Raw genomic sequence first — 23,640 nt, 5'->3', positions numbered from 1 at the left:
CAAGAAATCTAAGTGTAATTACACCAAATATCAAGGGCGGAGAATGTAGTTATCCCAAAAAAAAATTTACGCATGGCGCTTTCGTTAATCATTAAGGTTAATTATATTTTGTCATCTTAACTATGACCGTTTTTACACTGGCATCTAAACTTTATTTTGTATCAATTAATCATCTCAACTTTATGAAATTTTGCACTTTGTCATTTATAACTATTTTTCAATCAAGTTTTTTAAGTATGTACATGTGATATTTAAGCGTTATGTAATGTGATAATTTTCACATATACACAATACGTAATGGTTTTTTGGTAGAAAAATCAACCAAAAAAAAATGATTGTAGATAATAAAGTGTAAATTTTACAAAATTAAAATGATAAATTGACACAAAATAAAAGTCTCAATGGTTAAATATAAAAATCCGGGTAGTTGAAATGAAAAAATATGTAGCCAAATTGGCTTCTTTATATTAATTAATTACTCAAAAAAAAAAAATGCAAGACTACCCCACCTTTTGGGAGTCTTTCAAAATTAGAGTTAATACAACCAGCTAACAACTTCTAGTCATTAGTCTTCTAACGACTCAATATTATTTTTTAAATAAATTTATTATAATAAATAATTAAGATTATTGTTTTTAATTATAATATATGAATTTTTAATTTAATATTTATATATTTAAAACTTATTTTAAATAAAAAATTATTAAATATTTAATTAATTTTTTACGACTAAGTAATTAAAAATTATACATACAAATAAAATATCTATATATATATAAATAAAAAAAATTCATAGTTACAAATTTTAATAATATTTATCTGTCAAACAAATACATGGTTGAGGTGGGTAATAACTAGAATTGATGATTGATTATAATACCACTCCCACTTCCTGGGCTGGCATTGTAATCACAAGAAGCCCAACTCTCCATAATTACAAATTTATCCACAATGCCCTCATTTTTTACTGAAAATTACTTAAATATCCCCGTGAATAATATAAATTGGGGTTAATTATACTCAAAGGGGGATTCCATTTTAGGAGTGGGGTAGGCAACCAGTTAATGAGATAAATGGCTGCTATGATAGACTCCCCCTAAAATTTCTTTGCTTGGGATGACTAAAACATTAGTGCATTGGCTATATCAAGAATGTGCCTATGTTTTCTTTGAATGATGTCATTTTGTTGGGTGTAAGGAGTGAATTTTTGGTGTATAATTCCCAAGAAAGAGAAAGGATTTTCTCGTTGGAGGTTGAAAAATTATGTGTCATTTTCTATTTTTACTGTCTTAACTTTTACATGAAATTGGATATGAAATATTTTTAGAAAGGTATCTAAAAGATTAGGGATCTGTGTTTTGTGTCTGAATAAGAATGTTTGAATTCTATTGTAATCATCCATTATAGTAAGAAAGAAATGATAACCACTTACGGAATTTTGTACGATCCCCATCCATATAAGTGTATAAGTTCAAAACAATGTGATTGAGTTATTAAACCAATGTCCATAGTGGCGCTTTGTAATGATCAAAGTGGACTGTTCAAACTAATTGTATCTCGTGGCAGCATGCTCACTTTTTTCAGACCACCATTTGGACGACTTATATGCATTATTTTTCCAATCAATGGATACAGTCCTTTCTATTAAGTTGTCTCCTAAACCACACAATACCGAATGTCTACTAGTACAGCTGAACATAATTATATAGTGGTGGATATAGTTGGTCTTTCTACAGTATATACATATCAAGATTGTTGTGTACCTCAATTGCCACAACAAGATGATTGATTTCAATCAACTTTATATATGTCAAACCATGTAAAAGCTTATTCTACACATGTTAATCTTGATTTTGGCATTGGCCTTAACTTTAATCAACCATATGCACCAGAATATAATGTTTCATCAATTCTATTTTTATTATTAGTGCATATCATAATTATGTGCAATCTAGTTCTACAGTATCATCAAGTTAGTTGCATTTAATGCCTATAATGATGATATGAACAAAACAAGCCACCATTGAATGTGGGTTAGGAAGAAAGAACCAAGGCCACCGACATAATTGTGAGATGAACCATCATTTTTAACATCTGCAATTATCATAATAATTATCATAATATTTGTAATAGTTGACATACTTTTTAATTAATATATTTTTAAATTTATTATTAATTATAATTAATAGAATATTTAAATTTATAATTATTAATCAATTATTATATAAATAATATAATTTTTAAGGTAAAAAAAAAAAAACAGAAGCCATAGTCGTGGATGACATCAACAACTTTAATAATTTCATGACTCAAAGTTGTGGATACTATTCACTACTCTGATTAAAATTAAAAAATAAAAATGAAAGTCCAAAATTAATTAATTAAAAATAATAATGTGTAGGAAGGATGAGAGTAATACAGATCTCATAATGAAATAATCATATGGTTACAATTAAACCTAAAATAGCAGCAGCTTATACACCACCTGCCTACCCTTTTAATAATGAAAAACAAAACTCACATCCCCACAGTTACTCACAACCACATTTATATATATAATTACAAGTCCGAGAAAGGTTGTGCTTTCTTATATTGACACTATCGCCGCTGCACTGTCGTAATGCCTATTTTTTAATTTTTTTTCTTCTTTTCTTTAATGTAGAGAATCTTTTACTAGCGCAACCAACAAAGAGGCAATTCATTGCGCGTGCTCCGGACGGAATGAACAGAGAGTCAATGTCACGAGACCGGAAGCCTACAAGGCTTCGTCCATTAAGCACGCGCCCACATGCGTCCGCCCCCAACTCCCTCTTCAATTGTGCGATTTTGGTTACAATCATAAAAGCGGACAAATGATGACGACGACTTTAGCCTTTTACTTGGAAAGTGGCGGGAGGGAGCCCCAGACGCAAAAATCATTAATTATACTCTTCTACTACATATAAATATATAGTAGAAATTTGAATAACCAAACAAGGCACCTAATATTCCGAATCAAAATTCCGAGGTTCGTTTGCTACAACTGGGGCTGGGGCTGGGGCTGGGGCTGGGGCTGGGCCGGGGGCCAATTTGTGAAGCCAGCTCATCATGCATCAGGGCTCGTATATTTCCACAAACCACGACTTTGTATCATTCTTCCACCGAGCCCATGGCTTGGCCTAATACACACCTGCAAAGTCGCAAATCCAGAATATTATTATTAGTTAGTAATAAGGGTTTGCCCACACCCACATCATGCATGCACGTGCAAGCAAATTGACAACTTCAACCAAAACGACGCCGAGTTTGGATTCTGATTCAGTAGAACATACCAAGTTCCCAGCTATCTCTACAAGCGGTTTTTTTACAAATCCAGTTTCAAATATTTTTACCAAAAAGAAAAAGAAAAGAAAATTTAAAGAGAGTTGCTTCCATTTCTTCCCTTTACCGCCATCACCACTACTGAGTTCTAGTGCGAGTTGAACCCGTAACTGCCATTTGAATCACAAAGCAACGGCTACTGATTTGGAACCCATAGCGGGAAATAAGATAACCACAACCAAAGCGGGAAACAAGATAACCACTTTTTAAACATTTTATCCTGTCCACCATGACACAAATTTCCCTCCAAACATTGTCCAGGGACATGGCCAGACTGCACACCAAACTAATTTGAAGGTTTTTCCACCATTGTTTGAGGGACGATGGAACTTTACCATGTCAGCCATTTCTATCGGTGCTTCGACGACTTGCTGTACTGCACAATGTTATCATCTTCCTCATCCTCATCACCATCGTCATCATCATCGTCATTTCTCTTCCTCTTGTGGGAAGAAGATGGTGGCAACTCCTGTACCTCACCATCTTGGTCATCTTCATCCTCAATATCTTCCTCCATTTCAGGATCTTCACCTTCACCCATGTCGCTGCCTCCAGCATCTACTTCCACCCGCCCGACTGGTTGAACCAGATAACCAGAGCCATAATCGTCTTCCTGCAATTAAAGAAACAGAATCAACTTATTGAAAGAAGAATGCCACAAAACTCAACCTAACTTCAGAGAATACTCTAGCTCAGTTTTCAGAAGATACAAAAATACAGGAAAACCCTAGCTCATTATTTTTAAGAAAAGAAAAGCAATGAATACAATAAACTCTACTTCAGTTTTAAAAAACAGCATCAGCACTTACAAAGGAAATAGACTCCCCAGTAGTTGAAATCACAACAGATCACAGACAGAAGCTCTTGACAGAGTAAAACACACGCAAAACAAAGATCCTTCAACTTCAACTTAGAGACGCAAACCAATAATATTTCAGTTATATAATATTTCAGTCATTCCAGAAAATTACTTATAAATTGAGATTTGAAATGAAAAAAAAATCTAAAAAATTGAGGCTTCCGCAACAGGTAACAGCAAGCATTCATGTCACACGCTTTTCCAAGCAGTCCAGTCTATATGACAGACAACCCTTACAAGAAAGGATCATGGACAGACTTAAAGAAAATGTCCACAAATACATCAAAACACCAACACACACAGTAAATAATATAAGCACCATACTAGCTAAATCAACGACCACAATTGGCACAAGCTCCCTATCAAAAGAGCTGATCGTGGCAGAAGCAAGGGTAGGTCTAATATAAAAGCCAGGCATTCAGCTAGCCAGGTTTAATGACCAAAAATAATCCCTAAAGTTAAAGAAGACACTAACTGCATCAACAACATCCCATTACTTCTTACATGTAAAGCACCAATTTTCACACAGGAACTACACATGAAGATTTTCCAGTAAGCTTCGAACCAATTACTTTAAAGCCAAATGTTCTTTACAATAAACTTGAAATAATTTCAAAACATTCTCAAGGAATCAAAGTTCCATAATAACACCGTCACCAATATTTACATCTTATTCAAGGGGGGAAAACTCAAACACAAACAGAAGCTCATAAAACACCTCAAAGGATTACATAACACCATTATGTTCCTATTTCAAGACTGACACAGTGGCTCAGACAGGTTGAAGCTTTGCATAACGAGCATTAAAGGTAAAACGGATCAAATGACGAAAAGTTGACTACCAGATTTAAAAAAAAAAAAAAAAGGGGGGAATCATCCTAAGAGGAATATGACGCCCAGATGCATAAGACGAAGCAAATGCAATGCAGATTATCCCACACCCCTCAAATGTGACACTGTGCCCCATTTTAGCAATTTTTCAAAGGCATATTTACCACCACAAACAAGGCAATCCAACTTAAAAGCATAAGAGCATGCACAAACGCTTGTAAAACCTGAACCATGAAAATCTTCACAAACAACCAGAGTACAGAGAAAAAGAAAAATGTATCCAAACACTTTAGTGGCTATTCACAGTTCTCAGCGCACAGAAAAACAAATCGAGATAGATATTAAAATGATTAGCCTCAAACAGAGTCTAGAATTCAATTATCAGGAACAAAACCATGTCAACTTCATGTTCATAACCAAAATTAATCGACCATGGCTAAAGGACTTTGAGGCTTCAAAGACAAAGAGATTATCACCTCATCCTCAGCCTCTTCTTCATCCTCAAACTCTCCATCCTCCTCAACGGCCTGCTCTTCCTCCCCCGTCTCCCCATCATCATCCTCATCCGCGTCATCCTCTCCCTGCTCATGCCCATCGATTTCACCCTCTGTACCCGTCAACCTCCTGGAACTCTCGGGCTCCCCAAAATCCCTCTCATCATTATCTACTTCTTCTTCATCCTCGTCTTCATCATCCTCCTCGTCCTCATCGTCTTCCACGCCATCTTCTCCATCATCACTGTCATCTATCTCATGAACTTCCACCACATCTTCGTCCTCACCTTCATCATCCTCATATACTTCCTCCACCGAGTCATCTTCTTCTTCTCCTTCCTCCTCATCCTCCTCTCCATCTATAGCCTCCACTCTAAACCCATTAGAATGATGATGGGAACCGCCACCATGACTTGACCCATTAACCCCCCTAGAGGTCTCCGTTTCCTCCTCGTCTGCATCACTCTCCTCGTCCTCATCAACATCCACAACCCCCTCGCTCCCCGCTCGCTGCCCATTATTCAGCCTATACGAGGTATCCTCACCGTCAATTTCTCCACTCCCCGGATCATCCTCCTCATCCTCTTCATCCTCCTCCTCATCGTCAGACTCTGGCCTCTCATTCTCTTCGGCATCCATTTTATCCAAATATTTCAATGACCTAATCAAACCAAAAACACGAGATCGGTAGTCCTTAACCCGCGTAACTGGACACTCGTAAAGATCCAACGAAACCAACCTCAGCTCTGCCAGGGGTCTCAAGTCGTTAATATCTGAAATCCGATTATTTGACAAATCAAGGTCTCGTAGAGATTCAAGCCCCGCTTCCATGAGGAATTCGAGTCCTCCGGCAATCCGATTGTCAGACAGGATAAGCTTCTGCAAGTTTCGTAGACGAGGGAACTGCTCCAGCGACGAGACCCCGATGTTGGCCATGGAAAGGTGCTGCAGGTTGTGAAACTTCTCGAAAAGCGACGGCGGGGGCAACCGGCCATGAACGCACTTAACCGCTCCGTCAAGGGTTAATGTCCTGACCAAATCAACGTCGGTTTGGCCGTCCAAAGCTGTCTCCACCGCCCTCTCCCAGATCTCATCCATTACTGTACCAACTCCTCTTTCTCTTCTATATAAATACACATATAACAACCTGTAATCAATCAATCTACTTCAAAATGAATTTCTGAGGGTGGGGAAAATCTTAAAACCCTAAAATCTGGTTTTTACTCTGTCTCTCTCTCTAGAAAGCTCTCTCTCTGTCTCTCTGTCTCTGTCTTTCTATCTCTCTCTCGTGTTCCCTCTGAGACTGGCTCGCTATAGATATTGGAGGTGAGTCACGTCCGAGTTAAATGAGTTAGGGTTGGTTAAGGTTGAGTTACGTTTGACCGCGGTAGGGTTAGATGTAGAGATAAAGTAGCGTTTGACGAGCAAGTGAAGCTTAGCCGTTGGATTAATAAGACGAGGATCGATGACGTGGATGAAGAACGAACGGCAAGGATAGGCGGATGGTGTGTTTGTTTAAAACGAAGGAAGGACAGAAAGGAAAGGCAGAGACGAAGAGAGAGTCACGCGCTCGGCAAGTCTGATACGTCTTCTTGGGTGGTGTAAATGTAAATATCCATGTAGGAATATGCCCCTCAGATTCCCTCCATATTACGACCGTGCCATTTCCTTCCTACTCGCTCTCCTTCCAATTGCCAGCTAATTCAAATCGGGAGCCCATGCATACGAACAAAATGACAAAATTACACCATTTTTCATTCATTTTTTAGTTTTCTTTTTTGAAATAATAATTAAAATTATGTATATTTGTGTATACACATTCTTATTCAACCATATCGATTTGATATAACCATTTAATATAAAATATAATTTTATTAATTAATACAAACATATTTTTATTTCATATGAAAATTTATACAGAATCGAAAACATATATTTTTCACTAAAAATTAAAAATAAAAACATAAACAAACAGGTTGTAAATTTCCCTCAAATATAAAAATGACACAAGATTCTTAAAATATTTTAAGTAAACTATTTAAAAATTTTAATCATGTTAAAAAAAGTATTAAAATATTAAATTACGTCAACACTTCCTAAGTTAAGTTTAATTATTATTATTCATCTTGAAATTACAATTATATTTTTCATGGATACCCCATTTATAGGGAAAAAAATATATACATATATCTCTTAAATTACATTTATTGACACATTCTCAAGGAATGCACTTATAATTTTCTTAAGGGAATGGGGTGTCCCCTTGAAGTACATTATGTCGAAACTCCAAAGAGGATGCATTTATAATTTTATAAAAGAAATAAAATATTTTTAGAATGTACTTATAATTTTACAAAGAGAATGAGATACTTTTAGGATGTACTTATAATTTTACAAAGGGAATAAGCTACTTGTGTACCTAGACCCATGACCTTATTGGTAGTCTCAAATCCAATATTGCCAGACCTCTTATTTGGAAGGCTCACCCACTTGTTCCACAATCAGCCCACTCACCCGACCCACTCGCCCAACCCGATTTATATTATATTTATAGCTGAAAATCCTAACCCTAATTCATCTTGCCCCCTCGTTTCTTCCACATATTTTCTCTCTGGTTTCTTCTCTCTCTTCCTCCTCGTTTTCTCTCGTCCGTCGTCTCCTTCTCTCTCTCCGTCTTCAATGTCAGTCTCTCATAAATCAATTTCCTACCTCTATAAAAGGCTCTCCGTAGGCTTATTAGAACAAAACCAAGAGAAAAATCTTCTTCTCCGATTAAACATTCTTTAGGAATCATCTCATTCGTGGAAAATCTTTGTGATTTTTCGAGTGGATCTTTGTGATTTAAGTTTTTCTGATTATTGTTGTTTGGTACTGAGCAACCATGAGAGGTTGTCAGCTTTAGCAGCTGTGGGCTTTCTCTCCAGATTTAGCTCCTTGACCTAAGCCATTGATTCTATTTCTGCATTATATATATCTATAGTTTATTACTTAAAATATGTTGTTATAGATCTGTATGAATTCATTAATATTTCTGTAATTGTGGGTTGTAATATTAAGGAGTTTTGTAACCCACGATTCATTGTAATAGTTGTTTAGAATTTTTTCTTGGGCTCACTACTGAAGGGGTTTCCACTCAATAATCTTAAAGAACTTCAATATAATTTGCTTACATATAATATTTTAGAAAATATATAATAAATTTTAAATTAAAATATCAAAAGCTTATACGCTCTTTTATACACGAACTTAATAACGAAATCATCGTTCATAATATTTTTATAAGTTTTATCAATTTATTTTACTCAAATATGTTAAAATTTTATTTTTGAAATAAAATTCAATATTTTATAAACTTGAAAAATAATTATAAAATATTTGGAATAAGTTGTAATGCTTAAAATATTACAAAACCTTTTATATTATGATTTTGTGTGGGTGAGAAATATTTTAAGAGGAAGGTGATAACTTGAGCTCGAAACAATTTAAATCCACTGGAAATGCAGACATATTCAACTTATATCAGTATTTGGTGGGGGGTGGGCGGGGGATGTTCCTCATATATAATCTATGAATTAAATATATTTTACACCCTTAAAATATGTTGTCCTCGTCAATTATTCTTTAAATTAAATAATTTTTTATTTATCCCAATATTTTTGGATAATTCTTTATCCAAAAATACTTTTGACTATTAATAATATGATAAATTCATAAAAATACTTTTGACTATTAATAATATGATATATTCACATAAATACCCTCTATTGTTAAATGTATCAATGAATTTAAAAAGTTTATTCAACTTCAATGTTTATAAATTAATACTAGATTTATATAAATTAATTAAGTACAAAGTAATTATTTTGAATTTCAGTATATAAAATCGTATTGATAATTAGCAAGAGTTTATAAATTCAGTAATTTTAAATTATCGAATAAAGAAGCACTTTTGCATATTAAAATTTGACCCACTAGTATTTTAGAGTGTAGGCTCTATCCAAATTAAAAAACTTATTACCATATATATATGTGTCCAAGTCTGGATCTAATATAAAATATTAGGTACAGAAACATGTCATAATAAAAATGGGTCTAGGTCTAGGTATTGCACACTAAATGTCAGGCCTAACACGTTGGACGTAACATTAGGTCAACGGGTAAAATAGAGTTTTTACATGGAAAGACAAAATAAAAATTAAAAAAAAATTACCTCACTTGACATTTGGGTGTCAAAACAATAGGCTGGACGGCCACTTGCAATATTTTTTATTTTTATAATTATATCTAGTGTAATACACAGACACAAGCTTATAAATTTAGTTTAATTTAAAAGTACTAACATTGGTCTTATCAATATGTGACTAATTCAGTATTAATTTATTAAATCATAAATGAATAGAAATTGAAATCGCATTGATTGATATATTTAACTATAGAGGACATTAAAGCGAATATAGCATATTATTAATAGTGTACTTTGTCCATTTCATTTAGTTTAAAATTATCACAAAGATAGGGGGTAATTGAAGGTTTCTTTAGTTTAGGGGTGTAATTGAAGGTTTTTTAGTTTAGGGGGGGTAATTAATGAATTTGGTATACTTTAGGGGTGCAAAATATTTTTAACCCTTTATGAATTGTATATTTTTTTAAGTAGATATATATATACGGATATATAAATTTATTTTCAATTTGGGTCCACCAATAGTGAAACTAAAAAATTGTGAGCTTCTTTATGATTACGATAATAAAAAGAGTTTTATGAATAAGTAAAACTAGAACTAGAAATTTTTTTGAGAAAGGATGATTTGTCATTTTAGAAATCTCTTTAATTTGTTTTCATAAAGCAACTTTTGTAAAGGTAAAATGGACTTTTCAAACTTAAAAATAAAAGGTCGGGGTGGTTTTTTTACGTTTTAATACTTTAGGGGGTGATTGGTGTGGGGTGGATACTTTAAGGGTGATAACTGTATTTAACCCATAATTTATTTACAAAAACTACTCATATTTTTTGTATAAGGTTAAATAGAAGTAGCCGTGATTCATTTTTGGAAACACAGAGGGTAACTTGGTATTTTTTTTTCATAGGAATTTATTTGCTCATTTCACATATCACAGATGGTTGGTAAATTGATTTTTTTTCTTTTTGTATAATTACATAAAAACAAAAAACTACCCGAATTAATGATAATTATTGGGTAAATTGCAATCTACCTTCATTTGTTATAGAAAATAGACAAACAACCCCCTTATAAAAAATAAAATAATAATTTATCTTCCTATATTTTTCAAAATATAGCAATTTAATTCTTTAAAACACAGGTAAGGAGGTAAATTGCTTCATTCTTTAAAATACAGGTAAGGAGGTAAATTGCTTCATTCTTTAAAACACAAGGGGTAAATTATTATTTATTTTTTATAAAGGAATAATTTGCTGATTTTCAATATCACAGAAGGATAAATTGTTATTCACCTGATAATTATTTATACGTTGGTTGTTGGGAATAATGCATGTGATTTAAATTAAATGTAATTTTAAAATTAGAGCAGGATGACTTTTTTTATTATATTCAAGATAAAATACCATGCATTGGTGTTAAGATTTGACGATAGACACCAATTCGTTTGAACATTCGTAGCGCAAATATTCGGACACGATCGATTAGAATAGCGCACTCAAGTCAACAACTCGGCTCGCTCAATCACATGCAAAATCAGTTAAGTAATTAAGTTATATATGGCTCAATTTGCTCACTCGGTCAAGTAATCAAGTGATCTAATACAGTCACTGCAGTTAGTGACCATATCAATTGATCCGGGTTGCCATTTAGGCCGGTTTTTCTAGTGTTGTTCAGTTTGGATATGTGAAAAAACAATTATAATTTTATTGAGTAGTTCCTAATAAAAAATTTTCGATAACCAATCAATTGGTGGGGTTCGAACTGAAAGGGTAAATGAGGGATCTGGATGTCATAAGGGAGGCACAAGGTCTTATGGGAGCATTCATTCGATCGAATAATCTCTACCCAAAGTTTCGATTTTACTAGTTTGTATAGAACTTTTATATTTGATGGGCTTTTAAAGGGAGGAAGTACTCGTTGTTTATTGCTTATAGCTTCGTGTAGGAACTCGAATTTTTTGAAATTAACAAACCAGTAGGATTCCTATCAAACCTCCCACATAAACACTGGCGGCTTTAATAAAATAAAAAATAAATAAATAAATGAGGGTGCAAAAGTAATAATTAACGTATCGTGACACAAATTAGTTGTGGGGTATCTATAAAGTCAAATGTTCATACTTGTATGATCCACATGGTATAATCTCCGAGGACTTAAGTACAGAATAATTGACTGTCCGAATTTCAGACACTCGAGTTAGATCAGTTCAGCTAGGACCCGTCTCGAATTAAAACACATGGATTATTGTTATAAGAATATTTTACCTATTTAGGAGGTATTTTAGTCTTTTAACCTCTTACTATGATATATTCCGATCATCGCTAAGATCATATTGTATGTCGAGCAAGATTGTTTTTTCTATCTTAAAAATAGGTTAAAAATTTAATAACTGGAGAATGAAAGAGGAAAAAAAGAAAAAAGCTTAAGAATCAAAAACAATGATATTTTTTTCCAAAAGAGGTGACTTGGACTTTTTCAAGTCCATTGTATTGCTTGTCCAGAACATTCAAGTATATATGCAATAGTCAATTTTTTAAGCTCCCATTTCTGACCTTGTGATTGAGCAGTTTAAATTTATTAATTTTTTATAAATAAATTCTTTAAATTGTTCTAATTTTCTTCTAATAATTATGTTTATGATTAAATTTCATTCAAAAAAACATATATATCTTTATAAAGTCACAAATTAGTTTGGTTTATAATCAAATATAAAATAATTAATTATAATATAACTAATTTTGGAATAATTAATTTTAGACGAAAAATATTTACAGTAGGATCAATGGACCGTTACAAATGATAATTTTTACTGACTATTTAAAAGGAGCCAAACGACAGAACAAAAAAAATTGTATTTTCACTCGAAATACAGATTTGATCAGCTCAATCACAGCGAATAAACACTTAAATCCTTATGCGATTATTCTTTACCTAATTACTCATTATCCCTATTAAATAATAAAATTAATTTCTTTATTAACCTTAAATAGGTTAGTTTCAAAAAATTAACTATAATTTACATAATTAATTACAAAATTACAAATCCAAACATCGTAAATTACTTTTTCTAAAATTAATAACTCTAAATTAATTCATTTATAATAAATAATCTCAAAATCAATTATACCGTCATAGAGCAAACTGAGCCTAAGTCTCTTGGAAGTTCTTTGAAAAACCAAGGAAGGATTCAAACTTTCCAAATTTTTAGATCCTAAAATTGGTATTTGACATAAATCTTTTGAAACTGAGTTTTAGGGAAAAGTATTATTTTAGTTCGCTAAGTATGTCTAATTTTAATTTTAGTCCGATAACTATGTTCATTTTTATTTAGGTCTAGTAACTTACGAAATTGCTTACTTTAAGTCATCTGGCAGATTTTCGGACAATTTTACCCCTATGAGTGGATATGGATTAAAATTGTCTTTCAAAGTTGCATAGGGATAAAATTGTTCGAAAATCTGTCAGATGACTAAAAGTAAGCAATTTCGTAAGTTACTGGACCTAAACAAAAATGAACATAGTTATCGAACTAAAATTAAAATTAGACATACTTAGCAGAATAAAATAATACTTTTCCCCAGAGTTTTATTAAAAAAGGTGACTTTGACTTGAAACGATGCCCCACTTCATTGAACATAATCAACAAAGAATCTTACTTTCTTTATACAAAGACTTCAAATTTATGTTAATATGGAAACAATGAAATTTACATAAACCACTCAAATTTGATGAAATAGTTCAACCAACAAATATTTGACATTTAAAGCATGCAAAATTAGGATGAATTCAAAATTGGCACTCTTGCCCAACAGCTTGGATGGGTTCGTTTTTAGTTTTTTTTCGATAATGATAAATTTTATTAAGTAATTTTTCAAACAAAAATGAGGTATTTGTATTATGCAAAACCTCATGAGAAATCGTTGTAATTTATTCTTTGTATAAAATATACATTTAGTCCTTTAATTTATTAAATTTAACATTTTTAGTGTTGGACCTATCCGAGGATTGAGAATGCTGGCCGAAGAGTTTCCGACTTTCGCTCTTTCTCTCAAATCCTAATTTTTACTCAAATTCATTAAAAGACCTAATTCCTTTTCTTGATTCATGAATTGAAGCCTAAGTTGTGTAATTCATTTCTACCTGACCGTTAATCCGTCGTGAAGCCTCTGTATAGTTGGGGTTTATTCTTATTTTATATTAACAAAAATATACAAAAAAAAAAAGCGTGAAAACGCACTATATTATATTCCGATCGCAAATGGTATTTATATTATGAATTTTTGTTTCATTTATTTATATAATAATACATACAATACATTTGAGAGAGAGAAAAAAACATATAAAGAATTTTAAGAAAAAGTAAAAAAAAAAATATTGTCGGATCGACCAAAATATTTGAGACACCAAGGCAATGTCTGGATTCATGTTTTCGTATTTTTTGAGATAAAATAAAATACATTCAGTGTTTGTTTTTGTATTATTACACCTTATCTGTGTGTTTTTTTATTTTTTTATTTTTTATATATAATATATATACACATTTATATATATATAATATAAAATAAATATGATTTGACAATAAATAGTAATTTTAATTTTTCAAAATATAATATTAAATATAAAATATTTATATTAAAAGAGATGATTTGAAAATGAACAGTGATTTTTGTCTCCCAATTTACAATATGAAACCTACACCATTTATTTTAAAATATTTTAAATTACCTCAAAATACAAAGTCAAACCTATTATTTATTTTCAACACATATTTATTTATTTCTATTTTTTCTTTCTATTTTCAAAATACAAAACAAAACACTCAAAATACAAATTAAGGCAAAACTCTTTCACTTAATATAAAAAAGTATAGATAGATTGAAGAGCAAGTTGTCGGGGGCCCGTTACCACCAGATGGGTCACTGCTTGAAAGTCCAAAAGGTTTATATTGGGCTTTGAGGTATCGCTGCTGGTGCACTCCACACTTTGCTGTCTCTCTCTCTCCCCCCCTCCCTCCCACTCTCTCTGTCGTCCCCTCGTCGGTCTGCGCGCCAGCAATTGGAACTTCGAACCCGAGGTGAGCTTCTTGCTTTTGTTATTGCCTTTAGATTTTGCATTCTGTTTGTGTTTTTTTCCTATTTTTCGAGACACGGCAGTTCCGTTCAGCGAATTGAAATTCCAATTTAGTTTTGATTTCCCTCTGTGTTTTTGTGTTCGCGCGCGTGTGGATGTGTAATTGTTTTTTCCCTAATGGTGCTTATATGTTCTCGTTGTTAGTTTCATGTTGTTTTCTGCTTGTTCTAATGGAATAGTAATTGGCTGTGGGTAGGTTTCTAGGGCTTCTAGTGAAGAAAATAAATAGCACAGAGAGGTAGGAAATTTGAAAAGCAAGTAGTAGAAGGGAAAGTGGAAGTATCTTGATTAATTCGACTTTAGAATAGACAGGTACATGCTGTTATTGAAGATAAAGTTTCTGTTTTAGCATCTGTGTAATTTGAGCTCGTCCACCAAGGCTACTTTAGGATATCGTAATGCTGTCCTTATTTTCCATCTTGTGCATAGCTCTCACTTTGATTATCTTCAGATTGAAATATCTGAAATTGATTCTTGAAACTTACTGTGTTTGCATATGGGATTTTAGGATATTAAGATGACAAAAACTAGTTCATCTAAGAAGAAGCCCAAAGCGTCCCTTGAGGGTCCTGTCCTAGAAAAGGAGAAGCCTTTAAAGCCGAAAAAGATGGGCAGTGAGATTGATGAAATTTTTGCCGGGAAGAAAAGAAAGAGACCTGAGAGAGAGAAAAATTTAACCACTGAGAAGCCAGCCAAAGTATCTGCTGCAAATGCGAAATCGCATGACAAGATGAGGATAGTCAAGAATGGTAAGGGCAAAGTCTCTAAAGAGAATCAATTTACTGACACCCCTTCTCGATCAAGGAAAAAAACTGCAGATGGGCTAGCTATTTATACGGAGGATGAGTTGGGTATTGGCAACCCAGAGGCTGGAGGTACCTCTCTGTGTCCATTTGATTGTAATTGCTGTTTCTGATACAACCACCGATAATTTAGTTAGATGTTAGTTGCTACCATCCGAATGATTTTTGTTAGCCCCAACCTGAGAAACTGTTCCCTTGTTGTGAGTTGTAATAGGTGAATTGAATGGTTTCTTTACATATTATAATATTCTGTAATATATGAAGCTTTATATTTGTCGATGCGGAATGGCATTAAGGCCAAATCTTCTGGAGTAGTTCAATAAGCTTCATTTGAATTGCTCTCTGATAGCACAAATAGAAGCCGAAATGATGTTTTGTTGCTTTGGCAGTTGTATTACTAACTTTACAACTAACTGGAAGTAAGTGAGGAGAGATCTACTTTGGGATGATCAGTGTTCCATTTGACAATTTTTACGTTTTGGAGAACATGTTATTATTGTGGTTTTTATTTTCTCTACAACACCCCCCCACCCCGCGCGCGCTTGTTCTTGCAGTTTCAGGAATACTTCTGTAGTTAATTTCATGGCAATTATGCGAACGCTTCCTCCTTTAGGGGTTGTTACAATAGTTTTCCTCTTTTTAGATAGTTTCTAAGGATAAGTTAACAAATGTTAATTGTACTGATGTTAGATCTGAAAAGAGTTATCTTAAGCCCTAAAGGAATTGATGTTGGAAAGAATCTTTATGCATGTGAAGGAACCTTAATTTCCAGTTAGAGCTGAAGCCAGGTTCTGAATGACTTCACTGTCTTTGTTGTGTATTCTTGCTTTTCTCCTCAGCCAAGAGATTTGTCTTTGTTCTCTCTCGTTTAAGTGGTTTGCAGTGTTGGAAAAGAGATGCTTCCGGAAATTCCTCCTTCCTCAAACATTAATGGATTTTCACTCAAATTGTGGTCTAGGTGCTTGGCTTCCTCAACATTGTTTTTCAATAATTCCTCTCTCATGTTTGAATATGGTAGGCATTAGGCAGGTTAGACTGCTCCCAGCTCTGCAACACGTAACATCTTTGATCTCCCGTCTTGGTTAGATGAAAGATGTTCTTATCAATGAAGTGCATCTCATCTCAGAAAACAGAACTTCACATTCGGGTTTAAGGTAGAGGGAGCATAGGAAGTCAGTCCAGTAGTCTAGAACAATGCTTGCTCCGTCTCTGCTATGAGCCCATAATCTTCATCCAAGCCGTTACCTCCTGTATAATTTTAGTGTTTGAATTTAGGATTCAATTCAAGAAGTTTGGTGGGGTAAATGTACGTTTTGATTTAGCGCTGATTTCTAGGTCAGCTATAGAAATCCTTGTTTTGTCGGGGTGCAAGGTTTAGGTGCAATTCTCCTTTGAAATTTGGTATAATTACAAATATCTCATTGTCGTTTGAAACATTACAAATATCCCGGATTTTAACGGAGATCTAACAATTAGCCAAATTCTTTAGATTTTCATTCATTTTTTATGGGAACTGTCAAATGTTCTTATGGATTAAAAATTATAATTTTATTTATTTTTTAAATTTTTTTATGGATTAATTGGATAATTTTTTTTTATAATTTTTAAAATTTTTTCATCTATCCAGATCGATTTTTTCTTAGTTTTTAATTTTTTTAAAAAAAAATACAATAAGGACAAAGTTCATAATTTTATACTTCCATTCAAGAATTACATAATTTTATCAAACATTAGGGGGTAATTTGTAATTTTTCAAATAATGGGTATTTGTTATTATGTTAAACTTTAGGAAAGATTGTTGTAATTTACCCTATAATTATAATATACAATGATGAACAAGAATTACGGTTGTAATCTCTATTGAGAAAGACGTACATATAAAAATTAAGTGAACCAATTAATAGTAGTAATTATTCCACATAAGTTTTTGGTAATAACCGTACAATGTTTCGGATGCTACCTATTAGTGCAGATAGGTAGAGATTATGCCCGCATTTGGACCGAAAGATCTAGACATGAGGGAATGATTCTAGAATGTGATTGGTTGGGATGAAAAGTGGAAGTATAAGAAAAATGAAAATTAAAATGAATGTATAAGAGATAAGTCGGTGTTTGGTTAAGGGAAAGATATGGAGGTGAAGTAAAATTCGATGTATATGAAACCTCTCGAAAGCTCAATTTTGTTTCTGTCTAAAATTGGATGGAAAAATAGAAATATAAGGCCAAAAAGCAAAAAAGTACAGTTTTTAGTTTTATTTACTCTATTACCCATATATATTTTTAAAAGAAATAAAAAAAACTCATGTTGATGAATATTTTTATTAATAAAAAAATATTCTTATTCTTATTTGAAATATTTTTATTAATAAAGTTTTTATATTTTTGATATACTAAAATTATTTTAGTGTAATATTAATTTATTCATTCTGTAATACCAAATAAAGAGAAGGGTTATTTAGTAAAATTACAAAAATTAGTCTTTTCATCTCAATGTCTTTCTTCGATCCAAAAAGTATTTGAGGTTTACTCTCCTTCCAATTATACCAAATAATTTAAAGAAAAATTATTATTCTTTTTCTTCCCTTTTCCTCTCACCAAGCGAACCTTAGAGAAATGATTTTAATTAATTCTACGCTTACAAATTTTAAAATCCACTAACCATAAACATAGTTTAAAATAAACGTTGAAATCCTTAATATAAAATTATCCAAAAGAATCTAATGCTACGTTTGGATGGGGATTTAGATTTGAGAGAAGGATTTCAATAAAATTTCAATTTGGATGGGGATTTAGATTTGAGAGAAGGATTTCAATAAAATTTCAAATTACGTAAACTCAACATTTATATCTCTATGGTACCAATTTGTTATTAATTTTTTCACTTTGAGGTACTTTTGGTTGTTTAGAGTGATTATGAAACACTGACACTCATACTAACTCTTGTGCAAATGTATTCCAAATATTTTACAACTTTATACTCTTCGTCTTTATTTGGTCTTGCAATTGAGCAGCTTAAATCCATTTTGTTTTTACGGGATATTTCTTGTCTTGTTTTTCAACAGTTACTTGGGGGTAAGAGTGTTAATGAGTAGGCTAAGATTATACTCAGATCCATCCCTATGAAAGGCCCATCCTATCAAATAATACCATACCCTACCCAACCCCCTCAAAACTCTATGGGTCTCTAAACCCAATGTCATTGTTTTAGACCTAATGTTTTGGGTCTGGGTATGGTTCATTTTTTTCCTTATAACGTTGTTGGATATTTTGATTTAAGATAAAATAATTTAAAAAAAGACTAGATATTAAATTAAATTTCTCATCTTTTTATTTTTTATTTTAAAATAATATATCGTTTATAATACCATTTACAAAATAATCTAATAAAATCATTAAATCTACATATTTAATAGCAATTGAATTTAATATTATTAAACTTTCAAATTCAATTTTATCACTTCAAGTTTTCAAGCAAGTATTATTGCAATGAAGGCATTGAAAAGATAAATTATTTGTTTAGTCCTTTAAGTTTGCCTGCTATTAATTTTAGTCCTTTAAATTTATTTGTTTTAATTTTAGTCCTTTAAATTTACTTGTTTTAATTTCAGTCCAGCCCTGTACATTCTATAATAGAGGTACACCTCGTACTAGAATTATATTTCTATCATTATAAATACGGGAAGGTTCTAAATAAGTTAGAGGAAGCACGCATGCCTCCACGATGTTCTAGAGTTGAAATGATATACTTTCCTAGTCCTTATTCTTCTTTTCACAATGATCTTCTTCACCTGTTCAAGACTAGCAAACTTCACAACTATGGCCATCTTCTTTTAAGCGTCAGCCTACGTTAAAGTAATTGCATTAAGGGATTAAGACTTGTAAAACAAATCTCATTAGTTGACCTAATTCTGCTTTCAAGTAGGGAGTGAATGAGAGTCGATACAAAAATCCTAGGCTCAAAAGCCACATTTTTCGATACTGAAGTTTGACATAAAGAAGCTCATTCCAACCTAGCAGTCCTTTCAGACTTTCAGAAGAGCTACAATTGCTAAAACAACTTGATTGGGGCAAGAATTGACCATAGCCTTTATACATTTATTTTACAGCCAAAGATACACAGAGAAAAATCGGCGTTTAAACTTGTTCTTTCAACCTTTTAAGATAGTTGCCATTAGGCTCTACTTTTAATCAAACTTTTGACGATCTTGGGGACTAAAAAAGCCTTGCAAGAGGAGGCGGGAGCTTCTCCAAATAAGAAGCTCGAAGCTGACATCTTAAGAAGAAAAAGGAGCTAGTGGCTGCTTCAAGTCTAGAAAACTAACTGACCTGCCTATTCCGACGATAACTCCTCCCAAGACAAGTATTACTGATTTAAAAAAACCTTGGTTGGGTGAGCTGCTTTTTCAATGATGAGGAATTTTACTTTATTTTTTTATTATTAATTTTTTTAAGGGAGTATACAATATTTTATTAATTTGAGACGGCTGAAAAAGTTCTTTTGGAGGCCCATTTTTCAAAGGATTTGGATCGAGTTTTTCCTCATGTATCACCGTCTTTTCATATATTTTCAATACCTTATAACTCCTATTTATAATAACTATTAAGTAACAATGTATTAATGGATTACTACTTTACATCTACTAACATCAAAATATATGAATGGTCATTCATTATCTCTTTTAGGTTTATAACTTATATTATTTCGTTAGTTGAATTTTGTTATTTTTTTATACTTAAATGGATGAATGCAATTATAAATATAGTTTAGGAGTACGTACAAAATATATCCAACACTAAAAAAACTCTCACACACGTTTTTGTTTACAAGGGAACCACGTTTATTGGGCTTTTCAACACTTCTCTCTCCTTAAGCCCACCCTTGCAAATATATAATATATTTCTGGAGAATCCAATCCAATAAATGTAGAGCCCCCGCCGGCTGTGGTGCCCCACAATTTACATAATCCCACTCCCCCACCTCCTTCCTCCCCCGGAAAATCACCACCACCGCTCCATGGTTCAGATCGATGTTTCCATTAATCTGAAAGTTTCAGTTTCAATCTCCGGTTATTCTTGTTTTTCTCGGTAATTGTTTGAATAGATATGAGGGATGATGACGTCCTACCCGTTTCTACGCCCACATCTTCATCACTTGTATCGTCGTCATCGTCCTCGGGGATTCCCAGGAAGGACAGTTCGTCGGATCAGTTAAACATTTTCCGCCGCGGACGCTACAAGTTTTGGGCTCTCGCCGCTATATTGTTGCTCGCGTTCTGGTCGATGCTCACTGGAACGGTCACCCTCCGCTGGTCCGCTGGAGATCTCAAAAACCGGTTCGCTGACGATTACAACTCCCACGCAGCTGAGGATCTCGACGTCCTCGTAATTTTTTTTTTCCGAATTCTTGTATTTATGTGATTAACGTGCTTATGTATTGCAATGGAGTGTTTGAATTTGGAATGTTTTTTTTTTTTTTTGATTTTTTCATTAGGATTTGGAGGAGAGGGAGAAACTGGTGAAGCACATGTGGGATGTGTATACCAACAGCCCGCGGTTCAGATTTGGGGGTTTTTGGCAGGAGGCTTTTGTGGCGGCGTACGAGGATTTGACGAGCGAGGTGCCTGAGGTTAGGGAGGCCGCTATTTCGGAGATCGCCAGGATGTCCGCTCGTTACCTTAAGCTCGATCCACCTCCTGTACATTCATCGTTGTCATTGGTAAGTTCGTTGCTACCTATTTTTGCGTTAGCTGTTGGTGTTTTAAGGATTTGATTAACATAAATTGAGCCAGGGTAGCTTGAGAGGCCAATTAGTTATGAAGTAGTTTATCTGGAAATGTGGGTATGGTTTCTTGAAAAAGATTGCCGAAGAAGAATCAGTTACCTGGTGTTTGGTATCGAGAAAGATTTTGGCTAAAATATCCTAATTCATATGCGACATGGAGCATTAGCCAGGTCCTCGGGGCTAGATTTTTACAATAATGAAAAGCAAACAACTTGTATTTGTCAATACATAGCCTAAGCTTGTTACCAGATCTTTACTTGAAGGAACAATGAGTTGCTGATGGCATGTTAACAATCATTTGAATGGTTTAGCTCATAAATATGGTTGATTGGCGAAGCAGTGAATGAGTGTAGCAATTGATATCCTGCTTTCTGCAGTTGTGAGTGCGACTATAAATTGAGGGAAACAATCAGCGCCTTCAGTTTGACTGTGGCTTAAGAAGACATGTTGATCATAAATCAAGAGACCTAGAATGTATGTGCACAGTAGCTGGTAGGCATTGAAAATATTGTACAGTTTAGTCTCAATGTATCTTTAAGGATGAGTTATGATTTATTAACGTTGATCACTCTCCTGTTAGCTTCAAAGTGCAAAACAATGAGTGGCAATTATCTAGCATCTTTACAAAAGTGTGGTTTTTACTGTCAGTTTGCTTTTCATAGCTAGCTCAAGTAGATTTAATAGTTTCCTTCATTTTGTATGAATTGTTTATGTATAAGTTGGATTTCTATTTCTTTTCCTAGTAGGGAGTTGGAATTTTCTGGGAGAAGCTTATATTTTTCGCACTTTACCTTCTCATTTTAGCTACTTATTAGTAAACTGAAAAGAACTAGCCATATATCCCATAATCACAACTCAATAGCAGTCTCACTGATTGATCTCATTAGCCAGATCATCAATTCTGGTAAGCCGACCAACTTAGGCACGAATCTCCAATACCATGTAACTTTGATGTTGGCTGAAAAAGAAAAAAGGTACGGCAGAAAAGAGAAGAACAGAACCTGTGACTCGAATCCTTGGGTTAGCCTTCTTGCATCAGTATTGCCCTTAAGATCTCGTCCCATTTCATGTCTGCCATTGTTTCCATGATTATCACGCCCTGCTGGTCCTCAAATAACCTAACCCCCACCAATCAGGTTGTAGAACTCACCGACACCAAGCCTTGAATCCACTCTCAACCTCAATAAAAGATGCTAAGATGAATTGAAGGTTGACTGCACTGCAGGTGTAGAGTAAAGCTTTTGACCTGGTGGTTCAAATATCCATTTACTGTTTTGTGTTTGCTTTCTTTCTGGGACAGAAATGCTGTAAGATGATTGTTATTTCCTAAAGGAGTACTATAGTGTTGTAATGGACTTTACTTAGGGAAATAAAGGTTTACATGACCATTATTTGATATTCTTAGAGGAAAGTTACAAGCACAAAACTTAGCATTAGACATACATTTTAGTTCTCTTTGAGCTTTGTAATGCTTGGGTTTCACTTCTGATTACTGCTTAAGGTTGGAATGCACTTTATAACATAAATACGAATATTGAAGATGTCACCTAGCTGGTAATGGCTATTATGTACCCTCACCAAAAAAGAGTGACTGTTAGAAGTTGTATCAGTATGTAGGGGTCTTTAATTTCAAGTTGTTGAGTTACCTTGTCCTGTATAAGCTACCAAACTATTCACATGCATGTACGTTGGGAACCCGCACTGGTCGACAAATACTTTTCTGCTTTTTTTATGACAAAACTGCCCTTATGTGTTTAACTTGCTGAACAGCAATAACCCTCTCATTCTGTGTCTACCCTCTGTCTTCCAAGAAAGACGCACAAGTACTGATCATATAGTGCATATTACAATAACTGGAGACTTAAGACGTCCTTGCCAAAATGGGTTATCCAGCCAGCATTTGGCAAGTGGTTTGATCCATAGCTCATTTAGTTATTAGCTACTAACTTGAGATGATGCTAGATAAATATTACCAAATTTATTGATTTCCTGATCTGGTGATCTATAATTATGCGGGTATATTTCGTGTTGCTGCCCTTCTTCCCATGGATAGGAAAAAGTTTCTGGAGATATGCTGGCTTGTATTTTCATTGAATATGCTTCTTCAGTCATGCATCTTCTACGGATCCTTAAATCGAATATGTTTATATATACTTTCAGAGCATAAGAAGCTTGAATTTGAAGCAAGTGGAGCACAGGGAAA

General features: G+C 33.5%; 3 protein-coding genes across 4 annotated transcripts; 2 read left to right on the top strand and 1 right to left on the bottom strand.

The window, feature by feature from the left end:
• On the bottom strand, nucleotides 2,397-6,907 carry LOC105176109 (acidic leucine-rich nuclear phosphoprotein 32-related protein). Of its 2 annotated transcripts, XM_011098814.2 has the most exons (3): nucleotides 5,527-6,907; nucleotides 3,696-3,973; nucleotides 2,397-3,169 (listed from the first exon to the last, which is right to left on the bottom strand). In XM_011098814.2, the coding sequence occupies exons 1-2, from the start codon at nucleotides 6,640-6,642 to the stop codon at nucleotides 3,710-3,712; spliced, it is 1,380 nt and encodes a 459-aa protein (XP_011097116.1). In that variant the 5' UTR covers nucleotides 6,643-6,907; the 3' UTR covers nucleotides 2,397-3,169; nucleotides 3,696-3,709. The 2 variants fall into 2 exon arrangements, with proteins under 2 accessions (XP_011097116.1, XP_020554264.1); XM_020698605.1 differs by lacking the exon at nucleotides 2,397-3,169 and having other exon boundaries at nucleotides 3,256-3,973; nucleotides 5,527-6,906.
• LOC105176108 (uncharacterized protein C6G9.01c) lies at nucleotides 14,677-15,957 on the top strand. Its single transcript, XM_011098813.2, has 2 exons — nucleotides 14,677-14,796; nucleotides 15,361-15,957. Exon 2 carries the CDS (start codon nucleotides 15,370-15,372, stop codon nucleotides 15,766-15,768), a length of 399 nt encoding a protein of 132 aa, XP_011097115.1. The 5' UTR covers nucleotides 14,677-14,796; nucleotides 15,361-15,369; the 3' UTR covers nucleotides 15,769-15,957.
• On the top strand, nucleotides 20,563-21,835 carry LOC105176117. The gene is made up of 3 exons (XM_020698561.1): nucleotides 20,563-21,037; nucleotides 21,147-21,371; nucleotides 21,815-21,835. Exons 1-3 carry the CDS (start codon nucleotides 20,759-20,761, stop codon nucleotides 21,818-21,820), a joined length of 510 nt encoding a protein of 169 aa, XP_020554220.1. The 5' UTR covers nucleotides 20,563-20,758; the 3' UTR covers nucleotides 21,821-21,835.

This window comes from Sesamum indicum, linkage group LG13 (assembly GCF_000512975.1).
Source record: "Sesamum indicum cultivar Zhongzhi No. 13 linkage group LG13, S_indicum_v1.0, whole genome shotgun sequence".
Classification (NCBI taxonomy): Eukaryota; Viridiplantae; Streptophyta; class Magnoliopsida; order Lamiales; family Pedaliaceae; genus Sesamum; species Sesamum indicum.
The sequence above is the reverse complement of the archived record's forward strand: the minus strand, read 5'-3'. Positions and strand labels throughout refer to the sequence as shown.